This window comes from Xyrauchen texanus, chromosome 4, assembly GCF_025860055.1.
Source record: "Xyrauchen texanus isolate HMW12.3.18 chromosome 4, RBS_HiC_50CHRs, whole genome shotgun sequence".
Classification (NCBI taxonomy): Eukaryota; Metazoa; Chordata; class Actinopteri; order Cypriniformes; family Catostomidae; genus Xyrauchen; species Xyrauchen texanus.
Window position 1 is genome coordinate 9,342,753 of NC_068279.1, and position 18,409 is coordinate 9,361,161.

The 18,409-nt window shown below is 37.6% G+C and overlaps 1 protein-coding gene across 2 annotated transcripts in view; it reads right to left on the reverse strand.

Annotated features, from left to right (window-relative positions):
- Nucleotides 1–6,921: 6,921 nt before the first annotated feature.
- Nucleotides 6,922–18,409, reverse strand: part of LOC127643278 (metal cation symporter ZIP14-like) — a 32,170-nt gene continuing 20,682 nt past the window's right edge. The window contains exons 4-9 of one of the 2 annotated variants that reach the window (XM_052125947.1): nucleotides 15,114–15,283; nucleotides 13,539–13,661; nucleotides 12,819–13,004; nucleotides 11,229–11,448; nucleotides 10,656–10,840; nucleotides 6,922–9,559 (exon numbers count right to left, since the gene is read on the reverse strand). In XM_052125947.1, coding sequence (XP_051981907.1) covers nucleotides 9,407–9,559; nucleotides 10,656–10,840; nucleotides 11,229–11,448; nucleotides 12,819–13,004; nucleotides 13,539–13,661; nucleotides 15,114–15,283 — 1,037 coding nt within the window. In that variant the 3' untranslated portion in view covers nucleotides 6,922–9,406. Of the gene's footprint in view, nucleotides 9,560–10,655; nucleotides 10,841–11,228; nucleotides 11,449–12,818; nucleotides 13,005–13,538; nucleotides 13,662–15,113; nucleotides 15,284–17,313; nucleotides 17,484–18,409 lie in introns of both variants that reach the window. The other variant, XM_052125948.1, reaches the window with a different exon arrangement.

Consider the following 18,409-nt stretch of genomic DNA (forward strand, 5'->3'; position numbering starts at 1 on the left):
ATGTTTGCAGCTGTTCTTTAATGAGAGCGCAATTAAATGTAATTGATCAAGTTTCTGTAACTGCTGTGGAAACCCAATGACACTTGGTTGTGGTGATGTGTCAGTCCCTGCTCCGTCTCTGTGGCCTGATTCCATCATGCACCTTTGTCATGTGCTGAACAGTTTAGTATTCACCATGTGTCTGAGCATGAGTTTTAAGGGACATCTGTATTTCAATGTATTTGTGAGACCAAACATTGGTGGCTTCTTATATGAGCCCCAAAACATAGCTTTAAAATGATATTTTATTAGTAGAATAGAATTGGCTAAACAGAAATATGCGATGCAGACACAACACTGTGCTGGAATACTCTTGACAGTGTTTCTGGCTGCTATTCAGCAGCACGGCAACACCACTATTAAAGGGATAGTTCACTCAAAAATGAAAATTCTGATCATTTACTCACCCTCATGCCATCCCCGATGTCTATGACGTTCTTTCTTCAGCAGAACACAATCAAAGATTTTTAGAAGAATATCTCAGCTCTGTTGGTTCATACCAGGGCCATCCTTAGGGTTTTGGGGGGCCCGTGGTGATTGGTCCTACCATCCCCACCCCCCGGTGCAAACGGCACAGTCCCCCAGAAATCGCTACAGACAGGGAGATCACTATCACAGAGGCCCCGGCCTGCAAACACTACTGACGGGGACAGGAACACTCCCCTCCACCTACCCACCCCTGTCAAATGGGAAGAGGCCCGCACATTCAACATCGCCCAAGGCCACGCCTTTACTAGCGAAGGCCCTGATTCATATAATGCAAGAAAACTATTTTGAAGCTCCAAAATCCACTTAAGGACAACTTAAATGTACTCCAGACAACTCTGGAGGTTAAATCCATATCTTCTGAAGCGATATGATAGGTGTGGATGAAAACAGATCAATATTTAAGTCCTTTTTCATTCACTTTCGCATTCTTCGTGCATATCGCCACCTACAGGTCGGAGCATGAACAGCCATGAAGAATCAAGGAAATTGTATTTTAGGGCTGCACAATTAATCTAAAAACTAATCGTGATAACGATTACAGCTGCCACGATTATGTAATCGTGAAAACTGACGATTACAGCGTTCAGTTTAAATCTGCTCCTGTTGCGTCAATGGATTCTATTTACAAAGTGTTTTTGTAGCTGTTGAGTGTTCTAACCAATCACTAACATGTCCGTTGAGCAATGAAACAGCAATGGCCAATCAGAGCCACTTAGATTAGTCCTCCGTCCTATCTGTCATGACAACTGATCCTAATGCGCAAGTTTTAAACCGTCTGAATGTCCAGATGCTTGCTTTATGTTCTTGCTCTGTTCGCTTGGCACACGAAAATTAATACTGTTGAAACATCACCTTACACTTGAAAAGAAGCTGTAGAACAAAAGCGAAAAGCACATTGTTGGCCTAATTATTTAGTAAATTCATTGCATATTGCACCGCTCGCTTTGAATGTTGTTGTTAAATACACTGCAAATGAGCAACATGACAAAACTAAACCGATCCCGTTCTAATCAAGGCACAGATGCGGTGTAAATAATTGAATTATTATGATGATTAGACCGCTTTGTTTTTAATTAGATAATTCGTGAGAGTGCAGAACATTGTGCGGAATGTCTCTAAGCTCACGTCAAATGCAGATCTCAAATCAGAGTAAACCTGCAGTGAGTGACAGCAGTCATTGTAATGGGAGTGTTTGTCGCGTTGCTCGGTTTCTGTGGACAATTTATTCAAAATGTAATTACAGGTTTGTTTCGTCATGTTAATAAGAAGGCCAATGAGAATTTGATTTGTACAAAATAGCAAAAAAGCAATTCATCTTAACTGTTCTAAGTGCGTTTTGGAGGTGTAGCCAAAATAAAGAATATGGCATGAATAGCATATTTCAGGATTCACCATCATTGTTATCACGTCTGCTCTTATAAGACCCATTTGCCACACAGATAGTATTGGTAGATTTCACATTTTCACGAATCGCACAAACTCTGATCGCAAATGAATGTTTTTAATTTCCAAAGTGCAACCACTGAGGCCAAAAATGATCTAACGGTTATCTTACATGAACAAGATCACCATTGAAGATCTAACAGGATTAATGGTCCCCTGCCTAGGCACCTTAGGGCTTACTGAATGCAGTAACTTACTGAACGCAGGTCGATTTAAATCAGCTGTTAATAAGTTTGAATATTGAATATGCCATATTATTTACTGTAAGTGGACTTATAATTTAAGCAGTAATTTAGCAATAATTCTATTTATTCTATACCATAGATATCAATTTACAATAATTTTCATTTGCCTTACCTTAACAAACATTATTACAATATAAAATACAATACATATACTGGAGAGCAGCTCATATCACCATTGAAATCTGCTACTCTGAATAACCACACGGTTGCTTACTTTGTGACGTCGCGGTAATTAAAACTTTTAATCAACATTAATAACGTCTAGGTTACTAGTGTAACCCCTGTTCCCTGATGGAGGGAATGAGACGTCGATTGTAGTGACACAAGGGGCTTGTTTCGGGAACCTCGGATACCTCTGAATATGAAAAAGGCCAATGCCAAATTGGTGAACAGAATTTGCATGTCCCGCCATACAGGTATAAAAGGCGGGATGTGCCTCTGTTCAGTCAGGTTCTGCACTTAGGAGCCGAGAACAAGGTTCGGCCATTAAAGTGGCTTGGTACAGTGTTGTGGCAAGGGGGACACAACATCTCGTTCCCTCTATCAGGGAACGGGGGTTACACTAGTAACCTAGACATTCCCTTCTGTCACTCACTCGATGTTGTGTCGATTGTAGTGACACAAGGGGTCCTTATTCAATAGCGCCACCTACACTGACCGTGTTATGTCATCTGCTGATGCTGGTGCAGTAGGCTGTAGCGTGCCAAAGGCGGATGAGCATCAGACTGTAACTCTCCCCGACGGCCCACTAAGACGTCATATTGTTTTTATTAGGTTCCCTGCATCCAGCCAAGGATTCCCTTGGGGGGTGGGAACAAGTGACGTGGCGAGCATGGGAGCAGGCCGAGCCAGCCACTGCCTCTTCTCTATGTTTCTCCTCATAGAGTGTTAGATGAGACAGCGTTCCCTTTCCGCTGTCCACCTAAGCAAACAAAGAGATGCTCAGACAGCCTAAAGCTCTGTGTGCGGTCCAAATAGGTACGCATTGTGTCAAATCAAAAATCACCTGACAAACTTATCAGTGGATATTGCAAATCTGGTTAATTTTCTGTAAATATTAAGAAGCATAAGTGTTCATTTAAATTAATTTAAGCTTTGTCTACATCTCAGTCATTAAATTGTATTAAATATACATGCATTATATCAGCTATCAGGCACCCTGCCCTCTAGATATCCATATCACAATGGGTCATTAAAACCTATATCTCTTAATGAAAGTTCTGATGATATCTTGCCTGCCCTGTACGGCTCTGACGCAGTGGATGGCACCTGGATGGGAGATGCAGAAACACTGTCCTCGCTGAATCCTAATACTTCAATATGTACTTTGCCATATTGTAATATGTGTACCTATTAAGCAGCTACACTACCAGTCAAACATTTAGACATACTCGACTGAATTTATGTTTCATGATCGTCAAAACTATTTTTGATCTAATGACTTAAATGCTTTAAATAAGTTTGGTAGACAAAAATAAATTGTCCATTTAAATGAATTGCCCAGAGTCTGCAGAGCTGTAAACTAGGTAAACACTGACGACTTTAAAAAAGCTATAATATGGGATGGATATTAAATATTTGGAAAAACCACTTGAATGAATTTACTGCTTATAATTCTTTGGATCCAACTTACTGCCAAAATGCCAAAATACTGTAATTAAGGACTATGATGTAGAACCTTCCATGCGCTTCATACTTAGTAAATGTAACTGGGTAATTAACAAATAATATGGACATGACGTAGATAGATAGACAGACAGACCCAATTTGAAAATTCCCCCAATGGAAGTCTAGTGGGGGCAGCTGTGTCTCAGGTGGTACTAGAGCAGTTCATCCGCTAATCGCAGGGTTGGCGGTTTGATTCCCGGCCCACATGACTCCAGATGCCAAAGTGTACTTGGGCAAGACACTGAACCCCAAATTGCTTCCAATGGCAGGCTAGCGCCTTGCATGGCAGCTCTACCATCATTGGTGTGTGAATGTGTGTGTGTGAATGAGTGAATGCGACACAGTGTAAAGCGCTTTGGTAACCTCTAACGTTAAAAAAGGCGCTATATAAGTACAGACCATTTATCATCCGCTGGGCTGTCTCCAGCACCCGGTTTTCCTCTACTAGACACTGAAGTCAAATGCCTCCTGTTTCAGATGATCTAGTGCTGCTGTCACACATGAAAGAGGTTCTACAGCAGCATCTAGACCTACTGCACAACTTCTGCCAAACATGGGCCCTGTCGGTTAACCCCAAAAAGACAAAAATAATGATGTTCCGAAAAAGACCCAGTCGCAAAGAGCAACACCATACTTCAAATTAAACAACATGAACTTAGAACACACTCAGAACTAAACTCACCTTGGAAAAAACACCAGCAACACAGGAAACTTCAACAAGGCCGTGAACATCCTGAGAGACAAGGCACAAAGAGCTTTTAACGCTATTAAGAAAAATATCAAAATAGACATCCCAATCAGAATCTGGCTAAAAATTATTCAATCAGTTATAGTACTCTGTGGATGTGAAGTATGTGGCATGCTCACAAACTAAGAGTTCACCAATTGGGTCAAACACCCAACAGAGACCCTGCAGACAGAATTCTGCCAAAAATATACTGGAAGTACAACAAAAACACCTAATAATGCATGCAGAGCAGAATTAAGACTGTACCCAGTAATAATTCAAATAAACAAAAGTCACTAAATTCCATGCCCATCTAAATAATAGTGATAAACAAAGCCCTATGATACGATAAGAGCTGACCTCAGAGAGAAACCCCCTTAGCCAGTTGGTCTTAGAACTGAGTTCACAAACTAAAACTAAACCCCAGAACAAAACCCCAGCTAGACAAATCAAATTATTAAAACACAAAAAGATAAAATATCTAAAACATTGGACAGAAGCAACAGCTCAACAAGTAAATTGGAATGCTATCTGGAATGCTATATGTCCCTAAACAGAGAATATATACTGGAAGAATACTTGAGCAGTCACCGACACTAAACAAAGAAAAGTCCTGACCATGTACAGACTCCAGGAACATAACCTCGCCATAGAGACGGGTAGCCACAGACAGACCTGGTTACCAAAATAAGATACATTTGAAGACAAAAAATGAACTGCAATTTTTAAGATATGCACAAATTCATATTCACAAAAACATCACAAGGACAAACCTTCATACTTAATTGGAGAAACCCCAGCAAGCTCAAATCTGGCTATGAGATTTGTCAAGTTCTGCCACGACAAAAGGACAACCAGTGAACAAACAGGACCACTCCCAGACAATAACCGAAACACTGTGCCACTTGCATAAAATAGAAAACATAGCATAACAAAGCCCTTTTATTGACACTTTTTACTATTCCTTTATTTTATTGTATTTTTACATTGTTTTCTTTAACTGCATGTACAGCATATGTATATTTAATGTTATTGTGCTTTGGAAATGTAAAGCTTTTCTTTTACCATGCCAATAAATCTATTTGAATCTTGAGAGAGAGCGAGCGAGCGAGAAAGAGAGAGTATATTCAGACTTCAATTGTGATTCGAATCAGTCGACTTCCTCTGAATCATAATGCATTGTATCTGGTCAATTGATTGACCAATTGACCATGATTCATTGCATGAAATTATGTAAAATAAATAAACAAATATATAAATAAATAAAAAGAAACAAACAAACAGAAACAATCCAAAAACATCCCCTGGTGTTATGAGTAAAAATACATGATCTTTAAGTTGAAGTCTTGGATGAGTCTTGTATGTAAACGACTGAACTCTGATGTGATATGGAAATGTGATTTAAACTATTATTTCAAGACCAATGACCTAATAGGTCTTGGGCAGTATGTGAATCTATTGTGAGAGTAAACAAACACACATTTGCATATGAATAGAGCTGGAGGTGAAAAATACTAAAACCAGCTCGTCTGGCACCAACAATCATCTACGCGATTATCTAATCAGCCAACCATGTGGCAGCAGTGCAGTGCATAAAATCATGCAGATATGGGCCAGGACCTTCAGTTAATGTTCACATCAACCATCAGAATGGGGAAAAAATTTGATCTAAGTGATTTGGACCATGGCATGATTGTTGGTGCCAGACGGGCTGTTTGATTATTTCTGTAACTGCGGATCTCCTGGGATTTTCACACACAAGTCCCTAGAATTTACTCTGAATGGTGCCAAAGACAAAATCATCCAGTGAGCAGCAGTTCTGTGGACAGAGAGGTCAACAGAGAATGGCCAGATGGGTTTGAACTGACAAAGTCTACAATAACTCAGATAACCGCTCTGTTAAATGCTATTCTGAGATCTGGGTTGGCGCTTTTGGTGACACGAGGGGGACCTATACATTATTAGGCAAGTGGTTTTAATGTTGTGGCTGTTCAGTGTGTGTGTATGTATATATATATATATACACACACACACACACATACACAAACATGTTCATATTTGTTATATACATATACCTAATGTATAATAATGCATTTATAACATTCCAAATAAGTATTCATTATTTGCTATAGTAAGGTAAATTGATTATAAAAGTTATAAATTATTTATCCATATTATAATAAATGTATCCATCAAGGAATCATCACTGCAAATTCATAAAATTTTATCCTACATTTTAAAATCTGTATTACTGTTAATATTATGAAAATTGAGAAACCACAACCATACAAGTAAATTAAAAGTAGCATCTTTGTATTTTTGATCAGATGGTATCATATATTCATTGCACAAAATATACACAGAAAACTCATGGCTTAATTTTTCAAAAAGAAAAAAAAGTTACCAGAAATCAGTTTTAACATGTTGCACAAGTAATTCATACAATAACACAACACTTGAGATGTTTACAGTAATTAATATTATGCCTTCACATAACCAGGTACACTGGCTTTCACCTTCCAAGAAACATGAGAATCTCGTTGACTTACAGTACTCACATTTCTTTTACAGCAAAGCAGTTAAAACAGCTTCAATTCAATTAAAAATAGATTTTATTTTATGACAAGACACAAAAACAATGACTTAAAACAATCACAAAAGGGCACACATACTCTACACTACAAAATTGTCATTAAATATTACACATTTTAAATGAGGTACAAAACGTAATAGATTTCCTGTTAAAAAAAGGTGTCGAGACTACCTCCTCTCTTTAAGGCATAAACTCAATTCAGAGGACGCGTGTCAATGCATAGAAATTAGACTTCAACTGAAATAATGACTGAAATGAACCTGTGTTGGACACATAGCTGAATGTACTGTAACTACCATGTACACTTATCAGATAGAGAGACAGTTCAAAAAATATTTTGATAGTCTAAATGCACAAATACCGCCCAGAAAAACAAATTGCACTCAAATGTGTCCACACAGAGCTACCTTTCATATAATGAACAAGATGATCTAACGGCTATTCTCTCTACACTACAGCATATTGGGATGTCAGGTTTTCGGATGCATGATTCAGTGTTAAAAGTCTAGTTGTGCAGTAGCAGCTAACATTATAACTCCACCAAAATGAATAATAAGCAATGGAAGTATAATGGAAGAATATATATGGAAGACAGGGGTGATACAGTCCATAAAAGACGGATAAATGTCTGAATCTACATAAATAATGAACATAAGGTTATGTGTAAGATCACTTTCCTGAATAATGTCAACATTTTCCCTACCCATTGAAAATCGTATTCTTCTGCAGAGAAAATATAACGTCTATCTCATAGATCAAATATCTAACAATATTCCTAATGTCAATCTTAAATTCAAAACCTCTTAAGCCATATATATCGAAGCCTAAGTGACCTGTCGGTCTAGATACTGAATTAGCAAAGATCTCTATATAGTGTACTACACTATGTGCTTTAAGCAGAGGAAAGGGTTTTATCACGGGATCAGAAGGAATGATATACAGTATTACTTTCGCATTACTAGTCTTTCGTCGTTTTTGCACAGATTTTGCTCGCAGTTCCTAATTATTTCTTACAATATAAACAGACCTGTATGGGGAGATAAAAAAAAAAAAGTAAGGAAAAATGTTGAAAAAAACCATGATATTTCATTGTGTAAATTAGATAATGAGGGCACTAATGACTAGCTGAACTGGGTGTGGCAGAATGATCCATTTTGGTTGTATGTTCATCAACTAATATGCAAGTTTACTGTATTCTCAGTATTAAAACTGAGAAGGGCAGTTTGAATTTGGCTTTAAAAAACGGCATCATCCATTTTGCTTTTTGTTGAGGAAGTAGAACAGATCTTTCCAAAGGAATGCCGGTCTGACATTGGTCTCGTCTTCTTTGACAAAGAGGTACAAAACAAAACTAACAATACAAAAATTGGAATGAATGGTGCAACGCATAAATTGTTTTTTTGTTTTTTTTTTAAAGTAAACGGGGACAATAAGTCTGTAAGCAAATACTTCTTTGTTACTAAACTAAGACCTTATGTCCTTATGAAACAGTACTAAGTAACCTTTCATTAATGAGACCTACAGAACATAATTGTTCAGTTTTAGAGAGTTTTGAGTGCCATCTACTGGTAACTTGTTTTTATAGTCTCTAGATCTATAAAAACCTTGCATCAATGCAATTAGTAACAACAACCTATATTTGGCTAAAGATTTGGGGGAAATGACAGTAAAATAAGTCAGGTTTTTGGAGTCTTCGTGGTAAAGAGTATGTAGAAATCTCGTCTCTGAAAGAGAGAGGCTTTTTGATTGAACAGAAAGAAATTAGAACCTTATAAACCATCACAAATGCCCAGATGTCAACAATGGGGTGGTGGAATCAATAGTTTATATGAACACAATAGTGTCCTAAAGCTTTTTTTAAGACAGAAGAATGAGACCAGGCGTAATCAAGACAAATGGAAGAGACTCCATCCACATGTCCTTGGTTTTGGAGGACTCTAGAGAAACATTCACAGGTCAGTTTGGACTCGAGTCAGTTTGTTTAGGATTCGGTCAAAATTCTAACTTCATTCAAACAGTCCAGGGTTTAATCTGAGCACCAACTAAGCCCATAACATGTCCATTTACAGTATGTCCTGATTTAGTCCAGCTGGGTAACTACAAGCCAGCACAGCAGACTCATTTTTAAGTCTGGAGGTTTGACGTTAAGCCTCAGGTACTGAGTTAGTCCTTTAGGTTCTGAGTTCTGATTTAGGTCCACTGCTATCCAAGCTGTATCTGTCCCGAGTAGATGGTGAGTAAAAGCATGATGGCAAAACCCGTGAGCAGCCCTGCATTTTGGATGGCGAAAGTGACCAGGGAGCCACTTCCTCCTGCCTCCTCTTCTTCACGGCTGACTTCGTTCATCTCTGGGAACTGCAGACATGGACAAAATGGAGCCATTAAAAATGTAAAAAATTAGATTTGATTTGGTTTTCATGATAATCGCACAACTAAAATTGGCCATTGGCACATTCCTTTGTGATACCCAGTAGAAAAGTGGAAATTAAAGGAACAGTACACCTAAAAAAAAGTCTCAAAGTTGTATGAATGTCTGTCTTTTGCGGAATAAAAACGAAGATATTTTAATGGAGATGTGTTTGTGTTTGTCCAACACAGTAAATATTTGTATGAACATAAAAAGATTCAACAACTAAAACATAAACTGAACAAGTTTCACAGACATGTGACTAACAGAAATGGAATAATGTGTCCCTGAACAAAGGGGGAGGGGTGGTCAAAATCAAAAGTAACAGTTAGTATCTGGTGTGGCCACCAGCTGCATTAAGTACTGCAGTGCATCTCCTCCACATGGACTGCACCAGATTTGCCAGTTCTTGCTGTGCGATGTTACCCCACTCTTCCACCAAGGCAATTGCAAGTTTCCCAAACCACTGTTTTATGGATTATCTTTATGCTGCATTTATGTCCTTTTTTAGAGCTTGAATATTTGATCACTATTCACTTGCATTGTATGGACAAACAGACATCACATCTCCATTAAAATATCTTAATTTGTGTTCCACGGAAGTTTGAGACGGCATTGGTGTGAGTAAATGATGAGAGAATTATGATTATGAACTATTCCTTTAAAAGGCTATTTATAGGTTTTGTAAACAATAATAAATCATTAATAATCAAATTGACATGTGTCACAGACTATATCGCCACCTGCAGGTGGAAATTCTTCTCCCAAATGAACGTCATTGCAATGAATAATAGTTTGATGGCTATGAAAGTAACAACTTTAACAAGTTTTCAATTTAAACAGTGAAAACACTTTCAATTTATGTTAATATTTTCAAATGAGTAGTTTCTTCTCAGTTTTAGTATATGATAATAACCCTGATATTACCCGGATATCTTCTGTATCTACAGATTAACCACCCACCATCCATCCATCCAATTTCCACAGGCTTTCAAAAAAACAGCTTATTTAAAGCCAGCAACAGATCAACACCATGTCTCTTACCATATCAGCCAGTGCTATATAAAGGAACATGCCCCCAGCTAGAGCAAAGATCCAGCTAGGAGAGAAGCGATTTCCAGCCAGGATGCCAAAGCCCATGCCCAGATAACAGCAGCACGCCGACAGGAAGTTAAAGAACAGCGCCTGCTGGATGCTCATGCCAGCATTTAGCAGGATTACAAAATCACCTGGGACACACGGATGCAGAAGAGTGTTGAGATGACAAACACTGAACATGTCTTTTTGTTGTTATTTTTCATTTTAAGGAAAATCGTAGATTGTTAAAGGATAGGATCTGCAACGCTAGAAGCAATTGCTATTAAATTGCTTATAAAGCTGTCCTTACACATACTCACCTCAATTAAGTAAGGGTACTGACCTAATCTTTTGAGTGGTGTTGTTTGCATTCACAGCAAATTAAATATGGTGTCCTCAATTTTTTCAAGGAAATTGCTTAAACCAGTTAGTATTTAAATTTACACATAGTTTGCGAAGTTTACTAACACTCCGCTATGAAGATTTACAGGCTACTGACTTCTCTCATTCATCAGAGCGTTAAAATGTAGTAAGACTCACCTAACTCATGTGGAAACTCCTCGCAAAGAATTGCCACTGATGTACTGATGCCCTGAAACACAGAGGAAGTGAAGGAGGCCCCGATAGCTAGACCATCTATGAAATTATGGAGACCATCACTCAGAGTGATCATCCACGCCAGAGTACCGATGTCAGAATACGCCCTGCCCTTCAGCCAATAACATCCACCTGTTCCAGCACCACCTGAACTCTGAGAGTCCTGCATCAGGGGCACGAATACAAGAAGAGTGCAAAAGTGTAACTATGAGAATGAAGAGTAATGTGAACTATTAGCAGTGTATGTTTTAAGCTAAACTGAATACTGAACAGCGGGATAAAATGTAGGACAGGACTTGATTTTATCCACTGAGATTCAATTGGATCAGTAAATGTGAAATATGTGCAATGATTTTAATGGTTAAGGGATTTTTTTTTAATTCTCTCATTATTTACTCACCCTCATGATATCCCAGGCATGTATGACTTTCTTTCTTCACCCGAACACATTTGAAGAAAAACTGAAAAATATCTCAGCTCAGTAGGTCCTTGTAATGCAAGTGTATTAGACTTTTGAAGCTCCAAAAATCTGAGATATTCAGCATAAACGTCATGGATCTGACTCCAGCGGTTAAACGAATGTCTTCTAAAGTGACACGATTGCTTCTGGTGCGAAGAAAGATCAATATTAAAGTACTTTGGAACTGTAAACCATCGCTTCAGGTAAGCTTCACGTGCACAATTGTGGGTAAATAAACAGATTTAAACCAAAACAAACAAAGCTTCTCTACAGCTTTCCTCCAACTCACTTGTAAACAACGCTGCTCTTCTGGATATGACGCACGTGCATCAGTTCACACGCATTTCACGTGTCAATGCAATAATGTCACAAGCGCATACCCCTGCTGACCAGAAGCAACGATTTAGAGTTAAAAAACGTTTTCGTACCAAAAGAGATCTTGTCACTTTTGAACTACATTAATTTAACAGCTGCACTCTTACGGATGATGGTTATGCTGACAGTCTGTGATTTTTGTAGCTTCGGAAATCTACTCACCATTTACTTGCATTTTAATGACCTACTGAGCTTAGACATTAAAAAAAAAAATGTTTCTTTTTTTTTTTTTTCAAATGTGTTCTGGTGAAGAAAGAAAGTCATACACACCTAGGATATCATGAGGGTGAGTAAATAAAGAGAGAATTTTCATTTTTGGGTGAACTATCCCATTAACTAATTTTTTCCCCTGGTTGTATGGCATTGGTTATAAAAGTAATTTTGGAGGCAAGGAAAGTTATCACATTTAAATGAAATATGACAATTACATTTTTATTTCTTTACAATGGTATGTGCTGATTGATTGAGCACAATAAGACCAGAAACATTTATTAAGAAAATAAAAAGGGTCAATTTAGACTTAAAGAGATGTCATTGCAGATCAAGTTTAATAATCACTTGTCATGAGACCATTCTTTTTAAACCACAAAGTACTAAATGTTTTACTGAATATATTATAATACACTGGAAAATATTATTTTGATATCATTAATCTCAATACTTATTACAAATGTCATGAGGAATAATTTTTTCCTCACCTGCACTGTCGGCCCTGTGCTTAGCATTTTGTCATCTTCTCCGACCCCTCTGATATCGCCTTCTGCTCTGGGTAAGGCCACTGCCTCAGCCTCTCCATTCTGCAACTTGTCCATCACGCCATCCTCCAAGTCACCATTAGAATTGGCATAGCGCTCTGTAGGGAAGTGACTGTGGCCATGGCCTCCCTAACAGCAGAATGAAAGAGAAGAGATAGAAAGACGAAAAGGGACAGTGAATCTTCCACAAGAGGGGGCTGTATGAAACCAGTAAGCAAAGATTCATTATTATTCTGCCATGTGAGTGTGTGAAATTTCGCTGATAATTTTCATATAAAAAACAAGTTAGTTTAACCATGAAGGACAACAATAAGCTTCTAAATGTATTCTTGCTTGTTTAAATGTATGCTTTTGGGTTTCCTTTTTTAATGCCCAACTATAGTGCCTCTTAAAACCTGCAACAGAATATTGGCTACCAGTAAAGTGCTGCAGTCTCCCAGAAACTGTGTACCATGTAAAAACAGACACGTACATATTGTACATTTCAATAAAACCTTAAAGTTTAAATTTGCTTAGTTATGGCTCACATTCCCTTTGTGTTGTGAACTCACATCATGGGGAAGGACATGTCACAATGACAATGTCAGATAAAGTGTATTTGCTGAGACAACAGGTGTAGTTTTATGGTTTACTGTTAGTACAAGCTATTAGTCAAAACCTCACCCTGTCCTTTGGTTTCAAGATCATCTTCAGGATTTTCTCTGTAAAGAAGAACAAGTAGAATCCTCCAAACACAACAGCAGACTTGGAGACATAATAATCCTCCATGGGGTCAAATCCAAATGCCTACATACAGAAAAACTGTGTCATATTAGGAGATCAAAATCAAACATGCATTAAATCTATAATGTCACACATACTAAGCTATACATTTGGAAAATAAGGCATGTGGAGTGTTTGGTTGTATTGTGCAATTAAACATAAAAATAAATCTATATGTGTGACATACCAGGTGTAGGATACAATCCAAATACAATCCCCCACCCACTCTCCAAGACCCTTCAGAAATATTTGATTTGTCTGGAAAGAGGCACTTTTACAATCAAGAATAACATCAATTGTGAATAATGTTGCAGTATTATTTTCATGTATACCAAACTTGAAATATATCAAAAGGGGTCTAGAAAAGTGAATATGGGATTGATTCAGGATTAGATGTTCACTAGTTCACTAATATCTCAGGGTTCCCCCCCTTAACTTGGAAGAGTGGCTTTTTGCATCATCTGATTTTTAGTTTTTCAAACGACTAAACTGGGCAACTGATTTAGAGGTATCAATTTGAATGTTTCACAAATAGATTTTAGATGTGTAGTGTGTGTTTCAGTCTATCAAATGAGGTGCCATTCAACCTACTGAATCAAGGCCAAAAAATATTGATCATTTTTGTTAAAGCACTTATTAATTTCCTAGGTGGATGAACTTCTGATTATGCGCCATCAATGTAATTTCTGTGGATGGATTTTTATCTATCATTAAGCTTAGACACTTTACATTTTTAAATAGCACTGGTCCGATTTTTTGCACCTGCATGCTCCAAAAATCAGCTGATGCTTATTGTGCATTTAACCCAGTTTATTTGTCGCCCTTCCTTCTAATTTTCGATTACGCATTGTTTCATGTGAATTTGGTCAGCCAGATGAAGAATGTAGCTTGACTATGCAAAAACCTTCCGCAATTCATTCTAAACGTATTACTGTAAGCAGAAATGTTGTAAATGCAAACGGAGGGATAAAATGTTTTTCTTTTAAAACTGGCAGAATTGTATGGATGATGCCGAGTTGCCAAACATTCCATCAACTTTCTCAATATATTTTCTAACCTTCCAGCTTAGGGAGAACCATTGAGTCAGTGAACTTTTGAAATGGTGTCGTCATATAACAGACTCAACATATCCAGATCTTCTCAATGTCTAGAAAACTAGATATTTCAGTCTATTTTTAAGATTTACACATTTCTCAAGTATGACAAAATTACCATTAATCTTTTAAAAACTACGGTGTAAATCAAGCATCAACGTCAAGTACATTAATTAAGTACATTACACTTAATTCATAATATGTACAATTAGTAAAACATTATTCAATTTAGTTTGATGGGAAATTATCATAATATTAAAATATGTACATCTCAACAATAGACTGTTCAAATCTAGAAGTCTAGGAGTCAAATCTGAAATGTCTTTAGTCTGTCAGTGTGTCACACTTTTTGAACCATTTTCCATGCACGTGTCCACTCTACCTCTGGGATTAGTTGAAAGAGGGCGTTGGAGTACAGAGTACCAATGGCCAGGGCTATGAAGTACAGCAGCAACCGCTTGTAAAAGGTTTTCCTCATGAAGGGAACCACACTTGCCCCGGCCAGTGAACACAGAGATATCACTGTCACGCTTAGGAAACCATACCCCCACACTGGCCAAACAACCAAAAGAGAGAGGGAACAGGGGAGGAGGAAAAGAAAGTGAAAAAGAAACAAAGAATATTTGAATTAATCATCAGAATAATTAATACAAGGTAAAAAGTTGATATTCATAATCTCAATGGTGGTGGTGGGGGATAGTGAGGGCCAAATCATTTCATGCAACCTTAAAGATTTTACACATTTATAAATAGCATTTATAGTAGATTTGGTGCCAATTTATACCAATTAACAATAATAATCATAACCATTCAAGTGACAGAGTCAAGCCATTGTGATGTCACCCCAAAGTTTACTTAATGATTCAGCAATCCATTGTGTTAAAAGAAGTAGGGCAGAGGCGGCTTCCTGTTGAGCATCTCTGATAGAATAAACCTGCCAAACCTCCTTTACATCCTCTCCATCCATCCATACCAAAAACCCCCAGAGGCAACAGACTAAATGCAAAACCTTTATTTATGTTGTCCAGCCAGTGAACTTTAAACACCCAGCACACAAAGGTGTACCTGTAACTCTGCTTGACTGACATCAATCACAAAACATCCTGGGATACACAGCAGTTCATTAACTCATTTAATGAGGAGACTTCCAAAGCCGATGAACCAATGAATAGATGTAACGTCAGTTCTTTAAAGCGCTGCATTCAGGTGCTTACAGGAACAAAGGGATTCCACATCTTTAAACCAATGAATTTCCATGACTTTGAGATGCTTGCAATTTTAATTTCTATTTGTGTTTCAGGTACCAATCTTTGGAATTAACAGAAATAATTATAACTCTTTAATGCATAAATGTATCAAAAACATCTTAAGATATGCTTGTGGGTAAACCTGGGGAAATATCATTGACTTTTCAATCCCTTTCAAAATTTAAAGGAATGCTCTGGATAACAGAATATGTTTAGCTCAATGGACAGCATTTGTAGAATATTGCTGACTACCACAGAAAATCTTTCCAACTCATCCTACTTTCATTTAAAAAAAGCTAAAATTGTGGTTACAGTAAGGCACTTAAAATGGAATTAAATGGGGCCAGTCCAAAAGCATTAAAAGACACACCGTTTCAAATGTACCGCCACAAGACAAACATTATACATGCTAACATGATTTTACTGTGATAAAAATTGCTTACATGTCATCATGGCTACAAACTTGTAACTTTGCATATAACTTTACACATATATAGTTAGTAAGCAATTTTATGACACTAAAATCATGTTAACAGGGATATTGTTTATGTCTTGTGGCTTTATTTTTTGAAACCGTGTGTATTTTAACAGTTATGGACTGGCACCATTCACTTCCATAGTAAGTGACTTACTGTAACCGCAATATTATTATTATTATTATTATTATTATAATAATCAGAGAGGGAATCAAATACATTTTTTGTGGTAATCAAACAATATGCCACAAATGCTGTTGATTAAGCTGAAATTGTATTGAACATTCCTGCCTGGAAATGATCATTTTAACATCTTATATTAGAATTCCAGGTTTCCAGGACCGCGGGAACCCAGTTTCTAAATGTCCCCCACAGTTATACTGTTTACAATGCTCCTGGCTACATTAAAAGTGTCTGTGTTCTTTAAGTGGTCTTCTTTGTCATTCATTGATCTGCTTCTCATGTTTTGTCAAGCAATCTAAATTGCAAAGTGCTCAAGAAATGAACAACTTCAAACCAATTGTTCAATCATCAAAATGTGTTTTTGAAATACAAATTCATCAGTTGTAGTGAGCTACGTAGATAGACCTTCAGTACAAAAGAAAACAAGTTTTATAGTCCCAATATTTAACAACAGAACAATCATGGAGGAAATAAAAGCAACTGGAGAGGAAGAGGTTCAGGAAAAGGAAATCACCAGACTGAGAGGTGTCTTTGCTGTTGTTCTGTTTTGTTCAAAGAACATTATGTAAAGAGGAAAGAGGGAAAATGTGGCAATTCCAGACACCCATCAAGATATTAATCTTGAACCCTGGTTGATTCGGTGTGTTTGGGTGGAGATGGTGGATGGATACTGAACCTCTGGTAGAAGCTGCAGGATGGCGGTGGAGAACAACGTTCCAATGGACAGAGCGATGAAAAAGACGAGCGCTCTGCGCATGAACCGAGTCCTCATCAGGGGCACCACAAAAACACCAGTCAAAGCGAACGCACTAACCAGAGTCACACTCAGAACTGCATAACCCCACACTGCAGGACACACACACACACGCACGTTTTAATTACATTTCATTATAGCAGTTATTTCTGGTCCTCTAATCTGATTGGACTAGCAGCGACCCAAAAGTGACGATATTTAGTATAACAGTATAGCGCTACAGCATATTTAATAAAAGTATAAAAACAGGTTGTTTCTTCAACTTCAGACACTTTCAGAACTCTAGAACAAAGTAAAGTCTCTTAAATATAATTTTCAAACCTCAATATTTTCTTTGGTGAAAAAAAAAATAATAATTATATATAGTTTTATAGAATTTTTTTTTTCTGTTTTTCTCCCAACTTGGAATGCCCAATTCCCAATGTGCTTTTAAGTCCTCATGGACGCATAGTGACTCGCCTCAATCCAGGTGGCGGAGGATGAATCCCAGCTGTCTCCGCATCGGAGAACATCAACCTGCGCATCTTATCACGTGGCTTTTGCGCGTTGCCACGGAGATGTCGCACGTGTGGAGGCTTCACGCCATCCACCACAGCATCCAGGCTCAGCTCACCGAGAACGAACCCCATTATAGTGACCATGAGGCGGTTACCCCATGTGACTCTACCCTCCATAGCAACTGGGCCAAGTCACTCAGCACACCCTGGGATTCGAAAAAGCGAACTCCAATGTGATAGCATCTTTACCACTGAGCTACCCAGGCCCCCCATTTTTTTAATTAAATAATTTTTTCCACAAATTTTCCACAATTTATGCATAATTTGGAAAAATAACAGATTGGAAATATACTTCTTACAAGTGATATTTACCTTGAAATTTTATTGATGCTTTGGCTTCTTTTAGAACAATTTAAATTGGTGGAGAAAAAAAAAAAAACACTAACTGGCTAAATTTTGTCTGAATGTCACTTAATTGATTTGCATCTTGCACTGCTCTGTTTGTTTTTAACCCAGTCTAG